At 36.6% G+C, this 24,694-nt stretch overlaps 1 protein-coding gene across 3 annotated transcripts in view; it reads right to left on the bottom strand.

Annotated features, from left to right (window-relative positions):
* LOC149225501 (uncharacterized) overlaps positions 1 to 24,694 on the bottom strand; it is a 243,680-nt gene that overhangs the window by 162,488 nt on the left and 56,498 nt on the right. For 2 of the 3 annotated variants that reach the window (XM_089377104.1, XM_089377103.1), the window contains exons 9-15: positions 17,311 to 17,425; positions 17,040 to 17,200; positions 16,620 to 16,695; positions 16,287 to 16,450; positions 14,760 to 15,312; positions 14,255 to 14,536; positions 12,413 to 12,568 (exon numbers count right to left, since the gene is read on the bottom strand). In XM_089377104.1, coding sequence (XP_089233230.1) covers positions 12,413 to 12,568; positions 14,255 to 14,536; positions 14,760 to 15,312; positions 16,287 to 16,450; positions 16,620 to 16,695; positions 17,040 to 17,200; positions 17,311 to 17,425 — 1,507 coding nt within the window. The remainder of the gene's footprint in view (positions 1 to 12,412; positions 12,569 to 14,254; positions 14,537 to 14,759; positions 15,313 to 16,286; positions 16,451 to 16,619; positions 16,696 to 17,039; positions 17,201 to 17,310; positions 17,426 to 24,694) is intronic. The other variant, XM_089377105.1, reaches the window with a different exon arrangement.

Genomic DNA, 24,694 nt, shown 5'->3' on the forward strand with positions numbered 1-24,694 from the left:
CCTAGTAGCTGTGACACTAAACTATGTAGGCTGACGCAGAAGCCGCGTGACTTACCATCCAGAGCCTGGATCAGTATTGAATCTCTAGTGGTAGTGAGGTATTTCTCACTAATTTCTCTGCCAGTTAGATTCTCTGTATTGGATAGCCAGTAAGGCATCCAAAGATTGTTTTCAAAACTACTACATAATAATACAAACCCTCAGTTGTTGGACTAGTTTACCCGCATTGGGTTTTTTCGGGGACATTTGTCCAAAAACAACAGTGTCACTTGTGTGTGTGTTATTTCTTCTTGCTCAGTTCTTGTTTCCGCATATAATTTAATTAGTCAAGGCTGCAGTTGTATTTACTTTGTTATTTACAGTGTTGCCCAAGCCCCTAGAGCTAGATAAGAATGCTTGTCCTACGTCTCTATCAACCCAGCTTATGCTAGGAGGTAAATTTTTAGTGTAAATCTAAATATAGTATATTTATGCAAGAGATTATGAGTGAAATTTATCTTGAGTTAAGAATACTTAACAATAATGAATTGCAATCTTGGTCAAGATAAAATGCTTAGAGATACCAGTGTAAATCTCAACAATATTCCACAAGATACTAAATAACCCAAGATGCCAAATGCTTAAAATAGTCAATCAAGATGCTAATCAAAGATTTATGACAGTTTATACCAGCAATACTACTTCAGAAAATTCAGATCTTATCAATGTTGTAACAGCAGTGCATAAACCACTTCAAATGATGAAACTTGCCCAACACATAAAACACTGAAATTCTAATGACCAACAAATGTAATTTAGCTCGTTTAAATCATTTTAAGATGATGTATTCAGTAAAATTTCAGTTCTTATTTTTTGATTTACAGCAGTAATTAAAGACAGAACAACAAGATAAAACTGCCAAAAATAGATGGCTTATATACCCAAAAATAGCAAAAATGCACTAAAACTTGACAATTTCAATTTTAGGGCTTTTGGAGAGTTTGACTCAACAATTTTCAGAACTTATATGTTTATAACAGCAGTGAGTTAACCACAGATCAACAAACTAATCAAGATTAAGATGATGCCCAATATTTCCAAAAATAGAAAAAATTTCCGGAAATTGAAAATTTCAGTTTTTGGCCCTTATTAAGTATTTGATTCAAAAATTTCAGAACTGCAGAAAATTTCAGTTATGCAGAAAAATCCAGCAAGCTTAAATGTTAGATCTAGGCCAAAACTCAAATACCCAAGAAGCCAAAATTTGTAAAAATGAAGATTTTGCAATTTTAAATGACTTTGACCATTTAGTTTGTGATTTTAAGACCTAATTATTAGTAATTTGCTTGTAATAAAACTGCAAAAAACAAGGGTTTAGAGCAGTGTGGAAAAAGTCGGCAAAAATTCTAGATTAAATCCCAAAAATCCAATTTTTTAATCAAAATGATTAAATTGGCCGACTTTTTATAGACTTTTTCATGCCGGAAAAATCGCAATTGAATCGAATTAATCCCGATTTTATCGGGAGTCGACCGAAAAATTCGGCCATCTTTCCCAGGCCACGGATAAGAGGCCGAAAAGGGCAAAAAAAACATGTTTGCTTGTTGTTTTTGCTCCCATTCGTCCCTGTGGAGAGAGTAGTTGTTTGCCATTACCCAAGAGGAGATTTGCTAGTTTTGGGGTGGGGATTTGGAGATTTGTCCACTGCTCAACGTGAGAGATTCAAAGTGCCGAATTGTTGCTGCCAGATATGTATTTTAATTTCTCTCTTAGTCTTTGTTACATAAATAGCTTCTTAAATCTTTCTATAATTCTATCAGTTTGTTTATATCTTATTTTTGCCTAGAATTTTGAATCAAAACATTGTTTAGAATCTAGATTGAAGCAAAACTTCAACTTTCAAAAATCAAATGACAAAAATTCAAACCCTTGTTTATTGAATCTGAGTGTGTTCAATTGAGTGAGAAGAGGCACTTAAAATCTAAATCAACAATTGCATTTGTGTTTGCTTGGAGATGGGGTGGCAGAGTACCCCATCTCCAAAAGCTTGCCATTTGAGTGCTCAACCAAACATGCAATTCCTTTGGGTGGGAGCGCAACTGGAGTGTATTTGACAAAATACACAGCAAAAGCGCAACAAGTAAAAAAAATCAAATTAAATTTTTTAAATCCATTTGATTATTTTTAATATTTAAATTTTCTAAGTACTAATTTAGAATCTATGACCCTAATACAGATTGGAGTACCAACGCCTCAACGACATGGTCTACGTCCACTACAATCTTTAATTGTGGGTGAGACAACTTCAAAAACCTCCTGATGTGGAAGCCATCTCATTGGACAATATTGATACTATTGTTGCATGGAGGGTGTCAGGGTCGACACTGAGAGGTCGACCATGGACTCGATCCCGGATTGGTTAGATGTTGATCCAGAGGAGGTAGAAGTTGCAGGGGAGGGAGAGCCAGAGGTAGAGGAGTAGGAGCAGCATCAAGGTCAGGAGGCAGAGCTGGATGAGGATGATGAGGAGGTGACACCATCTAGGATGGTCGGCAGCAGCATAGGACACAGGCCACCTCTTTCATCGGTTTTTAGAGGACGACTGACTCCATTTGTATTTCCAGGGGCTGGGCCTTCTTCCTCTAGAGGAAAAGGCAAAGCCATTCCCTATTTCCCTTAAAGGGAGCAGAGGATCTCAGTGACTTATTACTTTGTGACATGTAGATGACTCATGATATACATTTATTATATTTTTTGTTGATATTTTGACTCTTGAGAGTTGAGACTCAGACAAGAATCAAGATTCAGGAGTTGATTCACTATTTTGATATGTGATGGAGCCACTAGACTTTGATGTTGTGGATACTCTAGATGCTAAAACAAATAAAGATAAAAATAAAAATATTTGTGTTTTTTTTTAATTTTGCTGACCTTTTCAAAAAAACTCGCGAACTTAACGAGTTTTTCATCTTTTGGACCCTTGTCAATTTAATCCCGACTTCGACTTTTTCCACATTGGTTTAGAGGTCAAACCCTAAGCCCAAGGCTTTGAAGATCCTACAGTTGAAAATCGTTGAAATTTTGGGATCACTTTGCCGCTTGAAAAATAAGAATTTTTAGACCTTAATCCTACAAAACCGCCAAGTATTTAGATTTAAAACTTCAACTTAGGGTTTCACGTCAATTTCGGGGCAAAAGAGGCCAATAATTAGAGAACAAGGCTAAGGGAAGCAAATTTGCGGGGATAAAAGGGCTAAGGGCCTCAAAGGGCCAACGTTATGCCTAATGAGGCTAGCGTTTGGGAAAGAGAGGCTTTAGGGGCTTATAACAAGACATAAAGCCTATGTCCTAGGGCCTAAAGGCCACAAAAGAAAGGTCGCAAGCCCTTAGAGTGCTGCAGCTTAAGGAAGGAGAGGGATGAGGGTCGAGGAGGGAGGCCGAGGGAGAGAGGAGGAGGAAGGGAAGTCGAGGGGAAGGAGAGGGTCGAGGAAAGGGAGCGGAGGATGGAAGGAGGGGTCGAGAGGGGACGAAAGACCGATGAGGGGGAGAGGAGGAGGATGGAGGGGCACAGAGGTCAAGGGATGCTTGACAGAGGAAGACCGAGGAGATGGATGGTCGAGGAGGAGGAGAGAGAGGAGGTCGAGGCCTCAGAACCCCACAACAAGGCCTAAACAAGGCCCTAAACCAAGACGTTGAAGGGAAGAAGGCTGACGATGAGGGCAAATCCGGGCCTGGAAGTCCTGAAAAGGTTGAAACCCTTGCGGAAAAAAATTTATGCTTCAACTCCTTTGATTTTTCCAAAGAAATTTTCATGGGAAACCTGCAAAAAAAATTCAAGGGGCTAGATCTTACCCTCAAGGGCCTAGATCTAGCTCTTCTCCCACTTGGTTTCTCGATCTAACCTGCAAAAATGAAAATAGAAACACCCAAACCCAAATATATACAAAAAATAAACTAAAAACCCAAACCCAAATTAGAAAAAGTATTTACCAAATATACATGGGTTTTCAATGGATTTTGAGAAAATAATTTTTATGATATTTTTTCCTTGAAAGACTGGCTAAAACACTTACGAAAAAATTAATGCTCACTATAGCCCAAACGAAGATTCAATCCACCGTATAAAAACTAGAGATCCAAGCAAAGTAACCCTTGCCCACAGTCTAAGAACATGGAGACCAAGGATTGAGTACCTGCACACACTATGTATTATCTCAAAATAACAATATAAAGCACCACATAGGAAGCTCGTAGTCAATACATACCACAATCAACAACAAGAACACCTCAAGTTGCACCCCAAAGTCTTTTATTATAGTAGAAAAAATAGTTCCCAACAGGACAATAATTTCAAAATGCTTTAGCAGCGATTCTAGCCAGAGATCAAGATGATTAGACCCAACTAACTCTCTAATTTATAGATAAATCCTCCAAATGGAAAAATAACAGCTAATTTCTTTGATGATTGCCAAAATAATCTTGGTCGTTGATAAATACTTCAAGATCTTTTAATCTTGGTCCCTTGATTTTTTATTTTTGAAGAATTTTCGAATTTATCATTTAATTCCATTTTAATTAGCTCAAAATTAAATTATTTAGAGCTAATTTCCTCAAAAAATTGACTTTGACTTAACCACCAAAGTCCAAATGTCCAAATTTTCTTGAAAAATATAACATTCACTAGGTGGAGGACCTTTAAAATTTGACTCTAATTAATTAATTTTCAGGTTTAAGATTTAATTTTATTTTGCTAGAAAAATTAATTAATTTACACATGATGGGATTTAATTATTTTTCCAACCCTCTAGTACCAATGATTTTTCATTTACAAGACTCAAAAAGGAAAAACACATTTGTCTTAGACCCTGAAGACACACAATCCATCTACAACTCAATATGATCTAGTAAACCAAGTGATTTGTAATAAAATAATTAAGTCAATGAGCTTAAATTATTCTCAATCCACTTTTACATCACACTCGATTAAAATACTAGGACTCACCTAATAATCCAACAATAAATTTCACCCTAGCTTTGGGGGTTTAAGCTAGAGAGAAAAAACTCTTCTGATTAGCCGCGTCGAAAAACACAGGTAATCAATAGAGTTGAAAAACCTCCTAAAATGGAATTCGTCATCAAATTATACGCTTACCTAGGTTGTTACGTAGACTCAAGGTTTTACTAAGATCATTTACAATATATAACTTGCTGATATGTGATTTGATCCTTGTTGAAAAAGTTGGTACTTCCGCTTCCTTGCAACTACGACAATTTGAGTGCAACACCTCCCAAGAGAACTCCAAAGGGCACAGCTCCCCATATCAATCCATACATCAAATGGAGAGACAAAACACTTATATGGGTTTCAACTCTATCTCCTCAACAATAAAGAAGCATTTGTGCTTCTATATGCATTTGTTCTCCAATGAATAATCATAAAATATTCTTCTCAACAACCTCCTTACTAAATGTAGCAATGGATTGTTGAGATCTGTATTCTTCTCCAAGAAGAAACAATAAAATATCCAAAGAAAACAATACAACAATGCTCTCATGTTACCAACTTCATGAAACAAATCAACAATAACAAAATAATGGAGTTGGCTATGCAACACCCTCCAAGAGTAGCATAAGAAGGTGAGACACATCCTCTAGATGACCGGGTTGTTGGTTGACCATAATATAAGATCCATATGAGCGCCAACCAACAAAGCAAAAACATAAATAACAAGGGCGTGCTTCTCCATGTGGTACATGTGGGGTAAATATAGCCAGGATTTTTAAATCACGGATCTGAAATTGTTGTAAGCCCTTCGTATTTATCAGAATTTTTATTTCAACCACTTTACAAAAAATTCCATAGTCACTCTAAAGGAATTGATCTAGCAACAATCAAAGCACTATGTCTAATGATATTAACTGAGATAAGCAAGCATATAATACCCAAAGTACCCTCTCACACATGCCTCCTCAAACCACTCCACGAGAGGTCACTCCATAAGAATATCTACATAAATGAGCAATGTGACCAACTCAAACCACACATATGCTTTGCAAGGCTAAGTCATCTCATCAAATACCACGAAAATTGTGGAATGCATGCTCCATATGGCACGTGGCTCAAAGAGAAAGCCATCCCATCAAAATAACCATTAAATACTCCACCATGTGGTGTCCAAGGTGATGACGAGTCAACAATCCATATAATTATGCAATGAGCCACATACCAAGGCAATCAAAGCTCAACTATCTCTAAATAGAGGGTACCACCCCATCACCTAATAATATAATAATGAAAAAAATATAATCATGCCTCCACATGTGCACTAACAAGGTTAGCATTACACATAGAACCATCATCAGAAACCACTTCTAGTGTGCATAATACTAAGATGACCTAGGGCACTCAAGAGATGGGCCTTCCTTTCGTCAAACAAGAACCAAAAGCATTATTAAATGCAACAATCATCCTCTAAATGTGTACCTAGGGTGAGTACTTCAAGAAGGATAATAGCACGTTCCATAATAAAGTGCAATGTGTGTAATGAAAACCCAAGTTAGAACATTCACATAAGCAAACTTCAACCACATGAATGCCATACCATGTAGACCAATAAATCACAATAGACCGATGTAAAAATGTGATCTATTGTTGCTCAAATTGTACAGGCACTACGACAACGACTCAGGTCAGGGGTTGTCACTCTGATCCCCGACCTCTATGTTCTAGATGTCTCCCAACAACAGGCTATGGGGGGTAGTCCCTATGGAAAATGGAAATGAAAGACAAGTTGACAACCAATGAATATGGGAGACACGATTGAATGGCCTATCCACTTGGTTGATTTAGCAAGCTTTTTAGCGATGAGACTAAATTACTTATGAGACCGGTGCCTTATGGAGTCAACTTACTTGCTTTAGATAAATTAAGGACCAGGTGACTAGATGAACAATCGTTGCTTGAATGATTTACTAACCTATATGCTATGCAAATCCTATGACTTAAGTGTGATGTAAGAATCTTGATTGCTTTTAATTAGATGCCTATTCTAGGTGTATCCTTCTTCTTAACTATTTTGAAGCTAGTCTCTAGAGTAGGTTGTGAGAAAGAGGCCAAGGGGAAGCAAGCAGAGGTTTGATTAACGATACCTCCCCTCAGGTACTAACCACCTAATGCCTCCGACGTTGCAGAGACTATGACTCTGACTACTGCAAGGTCATTGTGTTAACCACTAAAGAGGTGTTAGGCTCCTCACGCTAGATTAGAAAGGTGGTCTTATTATCTCTATCAACCAAGCTTATGCTTGGAGGTAAATTATTAGTGCAAGACTAGCTCTAGAATGAGCTGCAAAGTGAATGAATGCTTCTTGAGTTAAAATTTTTCAATGCTCTTTAAGTACTTGATGTTGATTATCTTATAACAAGAGTACTTAACAATGAATTGAGAGACAATTTTAAACAAGACAAAGTGATCAATGAAACAAGTGCCAACAAGATACAAGAGATGGCCACAATACAATTGCTTAGTAACCACAGGATATAGGCTCTTAAAGAAAAATCACCAATATCCCAAGGATTCACAATGACCATAAACCAATAATGGCAAGAAAGAGAACAACAGCGCTTATCTACAATGTTATTCAAATTTATTATCCAATGACAATTCTTCAAGATAGAGACAATAGGGTCATCAATGCTCTTTTAGTTAATTAGAAATTTTCCAAGCCAATGATAATTAGATTCCTCAATACTGGATATTTAATTGAAATAGGAAGTCTTGAAGTTAAGAATTCTTAGATCTTAAGTGCCAATGTAAAGATATCATTCACAGATAGATGTTAGCAATGAAACAAGAATGGCAATAATGAAGACACCATTCACCAAGGTTCTTATGCCAATTAGATCCCAAAAGACAAGTGACGCTACTTAAACCTTTCAACAAGATACCGTTTGAGATTTAAAGTGATTTTAAAGAGTGATCCTAATAGTGCACAATTAGGATTATGAAACTCACAAAACAAGGGAACGTTAGATAATTCTCCAAAAGAAACTTAATGTAAACACCACTTTCCACAATGAGCAATTATTATTACTATAGCATGAAATTCCTTTGTTACTTATGTTACAATGTTATCTAATGAGCAATAAATGAACCTTTATGACAGCAGAGAGCTAATCAACGAATTATTCAATGCCAAATGTATCAAATAAACGTAAATTATTCAATTCTTTAAGAGCACTTAAAAGGAAAGTGTGAGTAATGGAAGCCCAAATGTCAAATTGCTTTGCCAAACATAAGATTCTAATTAAGTTAGCTTTTTTATGATGCAAATGTCATTGTTATGTCAAACCTTAGTGAGCCTTTCAAACAGAAATGATAGTCATTAAAAGTATATGAAAATTGCCCAGACCATAAATGCCAAATATGCTCAAGTGACTTATCAATATGTGAGATAGTTTGCCAATTTATTATATGCCACTTAGATATGTTTTTCACCATTTTTAAGAAGATATTAGACTTCTATAACAAAATAGTGAGGAAACCAAAGGTTGGAGAGTGCAAACCAGTGAGCCCTTGGAGATGACTAGTGAAACTGCACAAAACTTCTCCAAAGCCAAGGTCACCTATAATCACAAATTCCAACTCCAAATCTTTGTAATACACAGAATATTAGCTCAAAAAATAGATCAAAGGTCAAATGAGGCAAAGAGAGGCCCGATTAGGAAATGATGAGGGCAAGGAGAAAATGCAAGGCCAAGAAAGACCACGGCTAGTAGGCATGTTGTCTAGGGAAACAAGGCTCCTTAGGGATGTCGTAGGCCGCACAGGGATTGAGGCCTAGGGAAAAAGGGTTGATGAGGCCAAAGGCAAGCCAATTAGGCCTGGAGCGAAGGGAAAAGGAGACACGGGGAGGAAGGAATTTAAAATTTAAAATAAAACCCCAAACCATAGATACTACAAAACAAGGGTTAAAAAAAATTACTTACAAAATTTATTCCACAAAAGTAATTACAAGTTATATACAAATATACAACGCTTGAAAGACTTTTGGAAGAATAATTTTGATAATAATGACAACGGCTAGATGTATTTCAAAAGATAGATATTTAACAACAATTTTAGCAAAGTAAGAAAATCACATAAATTTCCCCAAGACCAAACAAGGTCAGTCTATGCCCATAGTCTGTGAACTTGGAGCCCAACTGACGAGGAACCTGTAAACTCTATATATTTTCTTCAAGAAAACTTGTTAGACATATGGTGAATCAGATCATCTAAGATAGACCCAAAATCCACCAATAGAATGTTCTTATCACCATCTAATGAATAAGCAAGCTGATAAAAAAATTCAGAACAATGTAGGAAAGCACATACCATAGATCGATGTAACAAAGACACCATGAACTTTACCCCAAAATCTTTTATTATGAATTTCAAACGTTCCTAGCAGAACAGTGGCTTCACACCAACGTTTATAAAATTACATCAGTCAAAGTTCTCATCATGATCTTGAGAAGCAAAATGGCTTTTCATTTATAAATAAATCCCTCCAAGTGGAAAATAATGGCTAATTGGATTGATTTGCGTCAAAATAAATTCGACCATTGATAAATATTTAATCACTTTAAATCTTTGTTGTTGAAAATATTTACTTTTGAGGAATTTTCAAATTTCTCTTAAAAACCATTTTTTATTAATCCAAAAATAAATATTTTGGATTAATTTTCTCAAAAATCGAACTTCGACTTAATCACCAAGGTCCAAGGGCTCAATTTTTCTTAAAATATCCATTTTTGCCTTGGTAGGGGACCTCCAAAAATCAGAGTCTTTTTTATCATTTTCCACGGCGAAATTAATCTCTAATTTTAATTTTTTGACTCTAAATCAATTAATCCTCCGGATTAGAACTTAATTTTATTTTTGCCAGAACAAATTAGTTAATTGACAAAAGACAAGAATAATTATTTTTCCACCTCAAATACTTTAACCATGGTGTTTGATTGCAAGTAACCATGCACTAAAATATTTTTTACATCAAATAATTACAATTTCAACCCTGAAAGGGGGGATTCCCATTCGTTATAGACCATCATAATATTTACCCAATTCTACAACACAATAGGATCTAGTAAAACCAAATGATTTGTAATAAAATAATTTAGCCAAATAGTTTAAATTATTCTCAAATCACTTTTACAATAAACTCGACTAAGAACACTAGGACTCACCTAAGACTTCGATAATAAATTCCACCCTAACTTTGGGGTTTAGGCTAGAGGGAAAAGCTTTGCCAATTATTCGTGTTTAGAAACACACATAATGCGGTGAAACGAAAATCCTCTTAGGATGAAATTCGTCACCAAAATCATAGACTTACCTAAGTTGTTACATAATTAAACGGTCATACTAGCATCATTTATATTATAATTTGCAGAAATTGAGTTTACAATGACATAAGAACTGGGTGGGGATGATGATTCATAACTTCGAAAAAAATTGTACAACTGCTTCCTTGGACATGTGACAAAATATGTGCAACAGGATCTACGTGCTAGGCACTCTCCACATCAATAGCATATCAATTAGACCAATAAATCAAACTGGATAAATGTGAAAAAGGGGGTATATGTGCTACGCACACTCAAAGAAAGTGTGCAATGCTCATGTAGAGTATACCTCCAAAGTGCTAGAATAATATCAACATAATAACCATGTCCAACCATCAAGATGAGGCAGCATGCTCCATAACCATTAAAAGTATACCAAGAAGGTGGTCCATCAACCAAAGGCATGCAATATTAGGGAAGCCATAAAAACATGAGGTAACTAGCATGATGATCAAACAAGGAGCAGTGTAACTCCTCCAACCCAAAACACAAATTCACCCCAAGAAAAGCAAGAGTCCCAAGCAAATAAGGAAGATGTGCTAGGCACTCTCCACATCAATAGCATATCAATTAGACCAATAAATCAAACTGGATAAATGTGAAAAAGGGGGTATATGTGCTACGCACACTCAAAGAAAGTGTGCAATGCTCATGTAGAGTATACCTCCAAAGTGCTAGAATAATATCAACATAATAACCATGTCCAACCATCAAGATGAGGCAGCATGCTCCATAACCATTAAAAGTATACCAAGAAGGTGATCCATCAACCAAAGGCATGCAATATTAGGGAAGCCATAAAAACATGAGGTAACTAGCATGATCATCAAACAAGGCGCAGTGTAACTCCTCCAACCCAAAACACAAATTCACCCCAAGAAAAGCGAGAGTCCCAAGCAAATAAGGAAGATGTGTAATCCCAATCCATCAAAAACATCATCGTTACCATGCTACAAATCATATCTTGTGTGTTATGAAGATAAAAAAATAAATAATATAAATAATAATAACTCATTATTAAAGAATAACTTATAAATAATGAAGGGGCATATTAAATAACATCTCCCAACTAAAAGATGTGCCTCTTAATGAAAGGGTACGCTTTCCTATATATATATATATATATATATATATATATATATATATATATATGCGGCCCTCATTTGTAATTGCATATCAATTTTCTCATACATTTATTCAATATATAGTTTGTTGTATTTGTAACTTTAAAACGTATTTTGCATAGGCTTGTGTCTAGCATGCAGGAAATTAAACCCTCTTTAGGTGGTTTGTTCGAGATGAGTAACTAATATGATTTCCATCCTAAGCTTAACTCAAGAAAATCACATTAATTAATTTAATTACTTAATGTTGGCTAATTAATTTAATTGATTATTTAAGTGACTTAGATCTAATCTCAAACACCAACCTAAGTGGATTAGGATTTAATTCGAGCCGTCTATCACTTTGGGGATTGAGGGTTAGGGATTTTGCTCAATTTAAATTATTAAAGAGGCCTAAGAGAGAGGATGAAGACACTATGTTTTTGGATAGATTCCAGCAAATTTGCATGAGCTAATTGCAGGTTTGTGAAGAGGCTGAAGAAATCAAAAAAATGTGCAGCTGGGAGATTGAGTGAGCACAAATTTTGCAGGTGGAGCACACAAGAAGAGGGACAATATTTGCTTGAGGTTGAGGCTAAGGTGTGCCGCAAGCTTCCAGAGGTCGAGAAGGTCAAAAACACTTCAATCTGAGTAACAAGTGACCAAGGTGCATCTTTCACTTCAAGGAGACAACAGTTTGGCCACTACTATTTCTGGAAGGTAATCATCTCAGTTTCTTATTATCGTACAAGTACATTCAAAAAAAAAATAACAGCAATATCAAACCAAGAACCAAAAAATGTTTATAAACAACCCAAATTTCATAGCAAACAAACAAACAAACATAATAATGTGTGAGAACAATAATGTAGCATCCCATGCCTTTCAAAATAATTACTTTTATACCAATCTATTCAAACAATTTGGAATTCATCACACACCTGATTAACTTCATCAATGACAAGAGCATTCCTGTGGTTTTGCCAGAACTCTCGCAGTTTATTGACAGATCTAAGAAGAGAAGAATCCAGTAGCCCTTTCATCCAGTCTGGAGGTCTTTTCAACCTTGAAAAAGGACTGTTCCGCAGGTTTTTTGCCTGTGAATTCATAACGAGAATATGTTTATCATAAGTAAACATGTAAATATCAATTCTTAATACAATGCAACGTTAATTCAGCAAGATCCTTTTTGGAATACAATCTAAAGCTCTAAGAAATAAAGAATATGAAACAATGTACCAAGTTGTCAACATATTTTAAATCCCAACCTTTTTCTGTAGGCCAAAGATCCCGAAAAAACTAGCTGAGTGAAGCTCACTAAGAAAGGAGATAAAGCATGGAAAACAAATAACTATAACTTCCCTCAAGTTTCTTACTGAGGTCTTCACTGGAATCACTAAAAGAGGGAAATACGATTAGGAAGCAACTATCATTTTAAATATCCCAACTTTCAAGTAACCAGTATGATCTAAATTTTAAGTAATTTCCAAGCAGAAGACACTTGCAAACAATATGATAATGAAGAAAAAGTATTATATGCATTGACATAAGCAAGCATAGAATAAGGTGGGAGGAACTCAAACAATTGTTACAACTGCAGAAAGTAGACAGAACTTGCTTCATAGTTGTAAATTTATGAACACTTTGAATTCACATTACTTTGAATTCATTTCTCACGCATTTTACGGCTACATGAGCTTCATATAGTGGCAGTGAGTATTTTATTTTTTTCTTGGAGCATTGGGATCAAGCTTTGGTGTCATTTTCAGCAAGAGGACAGTTGTGGGCAGCAAGAAAAAGACTGTGGGCAGCAGAGTTTTTTTGTGTGTTATTTCTTTTAACTTGCATGGCTTTTAAAAGTGCTGGTTTTTTTTCTGAGTGGATATTTTTTGGTTTTGCAGCAGTGATGGTTTTCGAAGTGCTGGGTTTTTTTTCTCTGACTAGATTATTAATTTTATTTGCTGTTTTTTACAAGAGCCAGGGTTTTTTTGTTTTTGCAGCAGTCATGACTTCAGAAAGTAGTGTTTCCAGTGTCCGAAAGCTGCTCAAGCAACCAAGCAGCGACAAGGCAAATTGGTTCTGAGGGTATATGGGAATGGAGGTGCAATTTGTGCAAGAATGAAACAACATTCAAGGGCTCCTACACAAGATTCAAGGCTTACATTTTGCATGAGGTCATAAAGGGTGTTGAAGTTTGTCCACAAACTTTAAATCCTAAGGTGAGGCTGCAAATAAGAGAGAGCAAGATAATGCTCCAAGGTTGAAGGATCAAAGAACCAAACTTAGGTTGCATAATAATGGCATTCGCACTCTTTGCTTGGGTGCTAGCAATAAACCAATGATTGTTCATGAAGCAAGAAAGAGGATAGTAGATTGTTGAAAATCTACTAAGGATAGTAGATTGTTGAAAATGCTTGATAATCAAGGTAGAGAAGAAGTTGAGACAAGAGTGGCAAGGGCCATCTTTGTTTGTGGGACACCCATTAATTTTGTTCGGTCCCCATATTGGCAAGATATTGTGATAGCCATTAACGCTGCCTCTCAAGGTTCCAAGTGGCCAAACTATGATAAACTCAAAACAGTCATGCTCAGAAAGGAAAGACAACTTGATCATGTTTTGAAACCAATTCATAAATATCAATTTTCATCATCCAGATATACCACAGAATAAAGTAAATTATACTGAAATCCCAGGTTCATTTATGTTCCAATTGAATAAAAACTACCAATAAAAGAAAGTATGCCTAACAAGTGCAAATACTTTGTAAGCTGTTAACTACAACCTTAACTGCTTGAGTAGGACTAGCTCGCTGGTGTGCCTCATCATAGCGAAGTTTGTATGCTTTCATTAGTTCCTTAGTTGAAGTTAGGTTACGAAAACTTGTATCTTCTAGCTCCCATGTACATTGGTCGTAGCCTAACCCTTTCCATTTGACGAACCATTCTTGACAGACCAATTCACTGACTGCATCCCTGCACTCTTTATCAGGATGCTTAGGAAAGATCAGTGCTCTCTTCTGAATAAGCCGTTGTGGTTCAGCCCACTCAGAGTTCCATTTAAGAGCCTGCAAAATATCACTTATGTTAATGAAAATTTCAAAAACTGAAAGGCAGTTGATACACGTACACAAGTAAAAACTTAAAATAATATGCAATACGGAGTACTGCTTTCCGTAACTAACATACAAATCAAATATAAACCCTAAAAAGAGTTTCAAAAGAATTTCCATATTTCATTACAATTAATAAGCAATAACAACTGTGTTTTGTGTCAACACTCAAGACAACCTTTCCTTGCTGCAGTTTTTTCTTGAAATTAGCCAGCTGCTTGGGAGCTTCCTTGACAAGCAGAATTTCACTGACCCAGCAATTATGAAGATGAGAGAGTCCTTTATACTTAACAAAATATATCCTTTGTTTTTTCTTGAGTCGTCCTACTACTTTATCTGATTTCACTTGGTATGCCGTATTCACAGTAATTTCAAGATCTCCAGCATTATTAGATTTAAGCAATGTTTTTTCTTTTAGCCCATCATGATCTCTCTCAGTTGAAACCGACATTGAACAACCTATAACAGGATGAACACCATATTCGCTCTCAAAAATGTTGTTCACTTTCTCTTCTTTTTCCATAAAGACATCCAATTCAGCAAACTGTTCAGGTTCAACATGTTTGACGTCCCATATCGATTCAACTCCTTTGCAGACAGAGCGTACACCACATGATATTCTCTTGTAAGTACAAGTTGGGCAGTACCAGTCACCAGGAGGAACTTGAGCCAAGGGTGGGTCAAGGCAACCTATATGGTAAGTTACGAGGCAGTCTTTTCCATCACAACACCTGATACAGGAGATCACAAGAAGGAAGTAGTGAATTGTAAAGCATCCCAGAATATCTAGTTATGCTGTAAAAATCTGTATAATAAACATCCTATCTATGAAAAAAATTATCTACTTTAAAAGTGTTGCTTGAATGCCAGCTGTACACAACATCTAAATCAGGATAACACAATAATGCACATGCCATGAAAAACAATTCATTCTGCCTTTCAATGATGGTGGCTCAAACAACTCGCTATATTTATCCATGTTCAGAATTTCCATATCTATGAAGTGCAGCATTTATACTGTGCTATGTAATACAAAAGTTACAATAAATATATGATGTTTCTCAAGTTTTACCAAGCTTAGTTGTTTAAGCCAACAAGGTTTTTCTTCCTTCCTTTGAGTTGAACGAATAATCACTAACTATTACTCTGCATGACTGGGGAACAAGCAACCTTGATTGAGAGGTCAAGCGATCACCTTCTCCCACCAGGAATGCCTTGATGATTGCATTTCAGTACGTTCAGTTTCTGTAGAGCCATCATCAATTAAAGACGCAATGATGGATTTACAATCATAGTTATTAATTACTCAAACTCCACAGTTCTGCTTAGTCTCTAAAGAATACACTTGCATCTCACTTTAACAGAACTATAAAGAAGCTGGATGTACCACCGTGCAAAAATCAAAGCAATCCAGGTGCTTGAAGTGAACACTTGAACTCACTCAAACTCCCTTGAGAAAGACAATCGCCTCCTTGTTATTTATACATAAATGATAAAACAGTACAGGCTTGACCAACACAATCAATATGGCATAGTTCACAGATATATAGATAAATCAAGCAGATAGCTGAACATGGATCTACACTTGCAATCACCTAAATGAGTCAGAACCAACAAGAAAACCTGAAAAGATTATGACAATAATTCTGCCAACTACAAATTTATCAAGTAAAAAACATTTAACTAAGCGACAGAAGGTACTCACAACAGCTCCCCGCCTTCTTTACACACTTGGCACACATTATTATAACAATCTGTAGAAGACTTCACGACAGAACCACTTATATGCACAGCAGATGGTTCCTCAATGTTAGCATCTTCTCTGCTTATCTCTGTTCCACCAACGATGCTCTTAAGGTCCAAAGTGTCCTGTGTTCAAACCATATCAGCAGGCATAAATAGAGTCCTCAAGAGAAAGCTTCACATGAAGATGCATAACCTCTGAAACAAAACACCCATTTGAATTGCCAAACATGTCTGCTTCTTACTAATCAGTATGATCACATAGGCATCTCAAATCAGAGCTATAGAAAACTACCTCATCTTCACATTCCTCTAAACAGATTTGACGACTGTCAAACCCTGGAGCATTCTTACTCAACCTTTTTGCCCCCCTGAATATAACATCAATTTAACAGACTTGGGTTATTTACAGTGTCAATTTATCTGTCAAGTATTTGGATCAGAACTTTCATTTCTATGCATGCAAATCATTACATTAAAGAGCAGTGTCTTGGGAATAGGAAGGGTCACACTAAAACAGAACTTTGAACTGGACAGCACTTGACATTTGATAAATAATATCATTCAGGCAGACTTATATAAGAGTGCCCTTTGATAAGAACAATAAATGCAGTGCATAGCAAGTCCCTCTCAAATTTGAAAGGATTTTAGAGAAGGGAAAACAAAGGTAAACACAATAAAATATATCCAAAGAGGCCTAACACAGAATGTATACAGGAAGCATTCAGACTTTTGAGTTACAGCAGAGTCATCTCCTCCATCTTTATCTGAGTTGACAATAGCTTTGTCCTCCTGTAAAGAACTAAATGGTTCCTCAACTTGTCCTGATGACTCCAAGTAGCTTCTTTGCAAGCCAACTGAACGAATACGTGGGTCCTGAGAAAAAAAGGACTCAGCACAGCAAACATAAGATATTGGATTAGATAATTATATGTATTAGTTCTCTAAAAATCATTGCAACTTGTAGCCATCTTAAAATAGCTCACCTTTGGCAAACAATTATGATACAACTGATGAGCTTTGGTAACAGCATCTAAAAATTTCTTATCTTTACACATATTTTTAAACTCTTCATAATTCTCCCAGAACGGACGAAAAGACCTGCAACAGTCACCGTATGAGCATGTTCACTCAAGAAGCAAACTTTACACTTTAACATTTATCGACATAAATATTCAAGCTCCAGTATTCTAGCTAAGCCTCCATATATGGAATATCTAACATACTGGTACATAATGCTAACAACTGACAAATTTCTGGACTATTCCAAAACAATATCCTACACAGAACTATGGCGGCCAACATAATGTTTTTTATAAAGTGGAAACCATCATGAAAAATGTCCCCTTCCATGAATTAGAAAATCTAGAGTTTCCAACAAGGTGAAAACCAGTTAAATGGTGTCCATTTTTCTAGAGATAGCATTGTTTTAAAAATAGAAGAGCGGTAGAAAAGCGAAACGAACATGAACAGCTATCATGTATACACTGATAAATCTAGCACCCCTTGTACATTTCTGTTTATAGAAATACAGCTACCAGATTGCTCCAACCCTTGAATAGTTCCATGAATTGCACCATGATACTGAAAAAACTACTTGGCATAAAACATATAAAAACTAGCCCATAAATCACAAACTAGAGAATGAAGAGTATTGTGAAATCAGAGAAAACAATCTACCTATTCTTTATTCATTCATCGAATGATAAATTAGCACAAGTGAAGGAAATATACAATTGAAACGACAAGATCCAATATCTCAAGATCGCATCTAAGATGACAGGAAAAGTTGAAACCAGACTAGATATGATTTGTTCATCATGGGAAAACCCGTAATTTTTGGAGATCAAATCGATCATCATTTCCCAACCATAGTTTTCAAAACCGGCCAGTTCATTAGCCCTGGCCATCAAACAGGTTGAAAAACCCAGTTTTCTGCGTGGCGCACAGGTTTTTTGGTCTGACCGGCCTTAAACCGGCCGGTTTACAAAGGAACCGGCCTATTTTCCCATAAACCGGTTAGTTCCTTCATAAACCGGCCGGTTTATTGCCAGGCCAGCTACAAACCTCACAGAATGCAATTTTGTGAGTTTTGATGCCGTTTTGAGGGAAATTTGGGGTTGTTTCACTCCAAAAACAACCCCTCAAAAAAAAGCATATCCCCCCTCTCATTTGCCTCGCACATATAAACCCTAGCAACACTAGCAATCAATGGTAATGTTAAATTCTTGAAGTAAAAGGGCATTTTTACTTAGATTTTTAACATTACCATGAAATGACTCAGGATGTTTCAGAGTGGTTAAACTAGAATTTTAAGATCCACTCAAAATTCAAAAGACTTAATGGTCTTCAGGATTTCATGGTTTGGGGGTTTGCAATGTTTCCATTTGATTCTATCATGCATGAGTGTATGAGATTGGCATTTGATCAAGAGCATGAAGCCCTTTAAGAACCTTGATGTTGGTGCCATTGATTTTCGAACTCTGTTGATGTTGGTGGTATTGATTCTTGAACTCCTCTACCATGGTCTTAACAAAAATGTACCCTTCACTCAACGGAAAATAATTAATTAGGGATGCTAAGCTTTTTCTACCACACATTATAAGCCTTAGGAGATGAACCCTTCACTCCAACCAAAATCACTAGTTAGGCATGTTGATAAATTTCAATTTCTATGATATTATAAGGTTGAGCAATCCAAGTTTGAAGACTTTGAGCGAGATGATGTTTATGTATCTCTTGCTGATGATCCCATTTTTAGTAGCGCTGAATCAACGATGAGTTTCATCAGCGATTGTGTTGATCAGAGATTTGTAGTTTTGATGTCTATTTCTGCTGCAACTACTACCACTGCTGCTAAAGTTGCAGAGAAGTTTTAGGAGTCCTCAAACACTCAGCCAGATTATTTATGTAGCTCAAGTTGATGATCCCTTGTCTAGTAGTGGTGAAGAGTTTGATCATGATGAAGAGTGATCATGTTGATCATTGATATGTAGACTTGTAGTAGGCCAGTGACCCCAGAGGCCATTCAGAGTCTCATTGATTATCTATTCTGTTGCTGATATATATTGCACTCGGTGCCAATTTGATATATTCACCTTTACCTGGTATATAGATGAGCAAACTTTGCATATTTTATCTCTATTGGTTTGGAATCATGGTTTTAAACAATGTTGCAGTTATTGTTATTGGGATATTATCGGCAAGGGAAAAAAGCAGGAAAAAATCGTAAAAATCGGGAAATAATCAGGAAAAAATCATAAAATACAAAAATATTCATTTTTTTCCAATTTTTTTAATATGTAAAGCATCTACAACATAAAATAAATACATTGACACATAAATATGATAAAAGAACTAATATATAAGATGTGTAATATCATTTCTAGTGCTACATCACACATAACAGTGAATCATGTCCTGAATAGTAAGTCCTGACTCTTGAGTCCCAACTCAGCATCAAAATATCAACAAAAAATATAATAATGTATCTCATATCATGAGTCATAATGTCATATACAATGAAATGAACCAAATAACTAAAGTCTAATACTACTGATTTCCTCTGCCCCTCTTGAGAGAAAATGCAATAGCTTTCCCTTTCCCTCTAGATGTAAATGTTAGTGGAGTTGGCAATGGACTTTGCTGTGCTCAAGAAGATGAAGAACTAGGAGCTACAGGAGGTAGACTACGTCCTCTACTGGTGACAGGGGTAGCCTGGGTAGGTTGTTTCACCTCCTCCTCATCAAAAAATCGAAAAAAAATAAATAAATAAATAAATTTTTTTTCAAGATTTTTTCGTAAAAATCGCGGTTTTTTCAAGTTATCGAGATTTTTTGCAAGAACAACAACCAAATGTTACAAAAACAAACAAACAAACAAAAAAATTATTAGCGTAAAAATTGGGTGATAATATCGCCATACTCAAAAAATCGCGATTCTCCGATATTATCGCGATAATATCGCGATTTTTGCAACACTCGTTTTAAATCTTAAAAATAGTTTTTTCATTAAAAACTAATTATTTCATGTATTTTTTTAAAGACCAGTTCATTGGGATCTGACCAGTCCCTATTTGACCAGTTCCGATTTGAAACCCGTTTTGATAGGCGGACCGATCCAGTCACCAGTTCTAGTTTTTAAAACTATGTTCCCAACCATGGGGTCCGTGGGTGAATGAAACCCAAGACATAGATTGGTTGCTAAAAGAATGACAAAAAGCTTCCATTGTATCGCTTAGACTATAGAAGAACTATTGGACACTAAAACATGTTAAAAATTGGTTTGATTGTGACAACGAAAATAAGACACTCAGAAAGTCTCTCAGGACACCCTCAGAGAAGAAGTCACAAGTTCAACGTGACAATAGAAGATAAGTTTGTAAAGATCGAAATTATTTGCTTGTTACAAAGCACGCAACTGAAGCTTTGAACTCTCTAATAACTCTAGATACTATTAGCTACCATAGTAGCAAACTGTTATCTTTGGGGTTACTCCAAAAGTGTTTACACCATACCTGGGGTGCTCTAGGAGATTTGGGGTACATGGTATATGTTCAGCCCCTGGATGGTCAAAGATGGATTGGCACATGTCCATGATGGATATGCACAGTCAATACAGCTTGCTCGGTTGATGTTTGTCATCAAATGGTTGTTGGCTTGATGTTTTTCCCTTGGGTGTTGCAGTTCTCATGATAGTTTGGTGGACACCCTTCACTGGGGCCCCATGAAGGATTCACTTGCTTGGAGACCACCCTACACAGTATGACGAAAATCATGTGGCTTGGAGGAGGGCATCAGGCCCTACTTGGATGTGGCAACATGGATTCTTGTTCGAAGGAATGGAGATGGCTTGGGGATGCTTGTGGCTTCGACAATATTCTTCAAGCGTAACTGACCTAATAGATTACAATGCTTGGGAGGACTGATGTGTACCATGGATGCTTGTGATGGAAGGATGCAAACTTGCCTTGCGTAGCTACATAACCTTAAGGCCATTAATGTGCAAGGCATCAATTTGGAGCATAATGCATCATACATGTACGGTAGAGTGTAGTGTCTCACTTGTCTCATTTGTCTAAAACCCCAAACTCAAAACACAAAACAGAACATTATGCAAGCTACTTTCTACTGATTCTTGAAGGAGTGGGGAAAGGGCATGAGAGAGGTCGCAGCTGAGATTATTACAAGCATAGAGGAAATGAGCTCTTAGTTTGTCACTATCTTGAATTCTTGTTTATCTTCTAACACCATGTCCAAAGTTAATTGGCATATGCATAGTGAAGCTTAGAGACACATGACATATGACAAGTGTATATTCTACAGGACTCTGCAGCAAAAGAGAGACCTGACTATAGATCTTAGAGATGATGCAACTTATCTCATGAGAGGACTTGGCTCCATTTCATTTTGGACATGTTCATGTGATGTTCTAGAGCTAGATCACATTTTATTGGCTTTTGGTTTGAAGAAAAACCTCCTTTCAGCTTCTTGTATGACAAATATACATTAGAGAGTTGCCATTGAAAGACATCAATACACCATTAATGATTGTAGCATAGCTAGTCCAAGGACTTTACCAATGAGGTGAGAGAGGATCACCTTCATAGGTTACTTGTTGATCAGGTGACACTTGTGAATTCCAATGGGGGTTGGAAGAGTCTTCTAGTTTCAAGGAAGTACATGCATGGCAAGAGGTCATAGAGTTAGGTTTAACACCAATTGTAGATGCTCTAATATCATCTTGTGTTAACGATAACATAATTAAATCATGTCTGACGAGGTACATGCATGGCAAGTGGTCATAGAGTTAGGTTTAACACCAATTGTAGATGCTCTAATATCATCCTATGTTATTGATAACAAAATTAAATTATGTCTAACAAATGACCATAGAAGTACGTCAATGGGACTGAAGAGTACAACCAATATGAATACAATGTAGGAGTGTAAGCGCAACTCCTAGAAATGCCAAAAATAATATAAAGAAAGAAACCTACATAATAAATGTATAAAATTGTGACAAAGGTACAGTGGTACAAAACACTTTGTGAGATGGACAACTCAAGAATCTATCAAGAGATAGAGAGGGAGATTAGACGATGAAGCCAATGATGAGGATGGGTTATCTTTCAGTACAAGGGATTCTACTTTAGTGATCAGGGAGAATGCGGAGATTGCCACAGGATTTGAGATGTGCATGAGGGACTCTCATGTTCACGAGATGATAATGAATTTGAATAGATTGTTGCCTATACGATGAGCATTGTATTCAAGGATCAATGAGTTGACTTCTATGGATCTCTATCTCTGTGATTCTAATAGGTGTGATACAATAGTCTTCATCTTGTATGGAGATGTAATCTCTTGTACAGGATGTCCTAAACAACTCATATTGTGGTGTATGTTGATTTTGGCCAGTGCTGTTTGCATGGAGGAAAATGGAGATTCACATGTTTTTCTTCCAAAGAGATATAACTTCATATTCACGGGTGATCATCATTCATTGGTAGATAAAGGTGTTATGATAGCATGGGTGACCGGTTATTTAGGGATGGTAGCAGTTGATTCAAAAATCACAGCAAGTAGAAAAATTTTGGGATTTGCACACTTCGGATAGGTTGCCCACTAGAGGTTTGACATCTAATGTTTGTTGCCTTAGCTTTCCTCCCTTGGTCATTGCAATTCTCTTGACCATTTGGTGGTTGCCCTTCATTCCAACTCCATGAAGGATCCAATCACCTGGAGAGTGCCCTACATGGGATCAAGAACACTGAACGTCAATCCTTTATATGCAAGTGGTAAGTTGGATTCTTGTTCGAAGCATTGGAGATGGCTAGGGGATGCTTGGGACTTCGACAATATTCCTACAAGGGAAACTAGCCTAATAAATTATAGTACCTAGGAGTATTGTTGTGGTATGTGGATGCTTTTGATGGAAGGTCATCTTGCCTTGCATAGCGTGGAGCCATTACCGTGCACAACATCACCTTGGAGTATGACACATGTACTCTAGAGTGTGGAGTCTCACTTGTGTTGGCTTACAAGTGTTCATTGTAGGTAATTTGTAAGCGCTAAGGCCCACATTATATTGTTCAACTCCCTTACCTCCCATATAAATAAAGAAAGGAAAGTGTCTTTCCATTCATATATGTACGTTCACTCACATGTATTCAAACTTGTGATGAAAGGTGACCTAGATAAGATAATTATATTAATGTTCAACAAATTGACCACAAAAGTAGGTCAATGGGACTTCTTAGTACAATGATGTCAATACCAAGTAGGAGTACTAAAAAATTTCCTATATAAAAAACAAGGTGAAGTTCATATGCAAAAAACATGAGAAACCCTCGAATCCAAGTAACAGAAGCCAGAATGGGTAGGATAAGTGCAAAGGGTAAGGATCTAGGGGACTTCTTTCTTAGTACAATGATGTTAAAAACAGGTAGGAGTACTAAAAATTTTCCTATTAAAAAAAAGGTGAAGGTCATATGTGAAAAACATGAGAAACCCTCAAATTCAAGTAACAAAAGCCAGAATGGGTAGAATACGTGCAGAGGGTAAGGATCTAGGGGTTGGGTCATGATCCACTGGATCTACCTTTTCTAACATCTGAGGTCAGATGAAGAAAACTCACTATAGAGTAATGCCTAAAGAAGACAAAGGGGTAGATTTGGACACTCTACTGCACTATTGTTTATTCACTATACCTCTCTATTAATGTCTAGGTGGTCTAATCTACCTATCGATTAGGGATGTGGTCTGGAAAAATCTCTAAGGTCTTCGACAATGTTATCAAAACCAGTCAGTCCAATTATTTTCATGCACTCACTGGTCTGACTAGTGGCATAGAACCAGAAAGGTTCAATTCCAAACCAGTGAATTTTCATATTGAACACACTAGTTCACTACCCAACTGATCATTTTCATATGGAACTTGTTGTTCCACTCAATGCGACTAAGGACCCTCGAAATGAAAACAATAATTTATGAGTGCAACAACCTAATATTCCACCCTAGGCTCTACTAAGGCTATATAATCCAAGTTACATAACATGACACCCCCTTTGTGTCATGTATTCTTCATGTTGAACACAACACTAGCATGACACATGTCCAACACACAAGTTTGGCTCGTTTCCTATTCACAAGACACAAGCCAAACTTGTTTTGAACACCAGTCACAGAGATGTCATGATTTTTGGACACATGTCCACAGAAGTGACCCCCACACATTTAAAACATGTTTCCGCCTTTTTATTCCACTCATTTGTTTGACTTTTTGGAGACATGGAAGGATTTGGAGTTCAAGGGAGAGTAATGAGTGTTAGAGGAGATTCGAAGTGTTGTTAAGTGGATTTCCCATCCA

This window comes from Pinus tabuliformis, chromosome J (assembly GCF_031772625.1).
Source record: "Pinus tabuliformis cultivar Carrire ecotype Pingquan chromosome J, CPIR1, whole genome shotgun sequence".
Lineage (NCBI taxonomy): Eukaryota > Viridiplantae > Streptophyta > Pinopsida > Pinales > Pinaceae > Pinus > Pinus tabuliformis.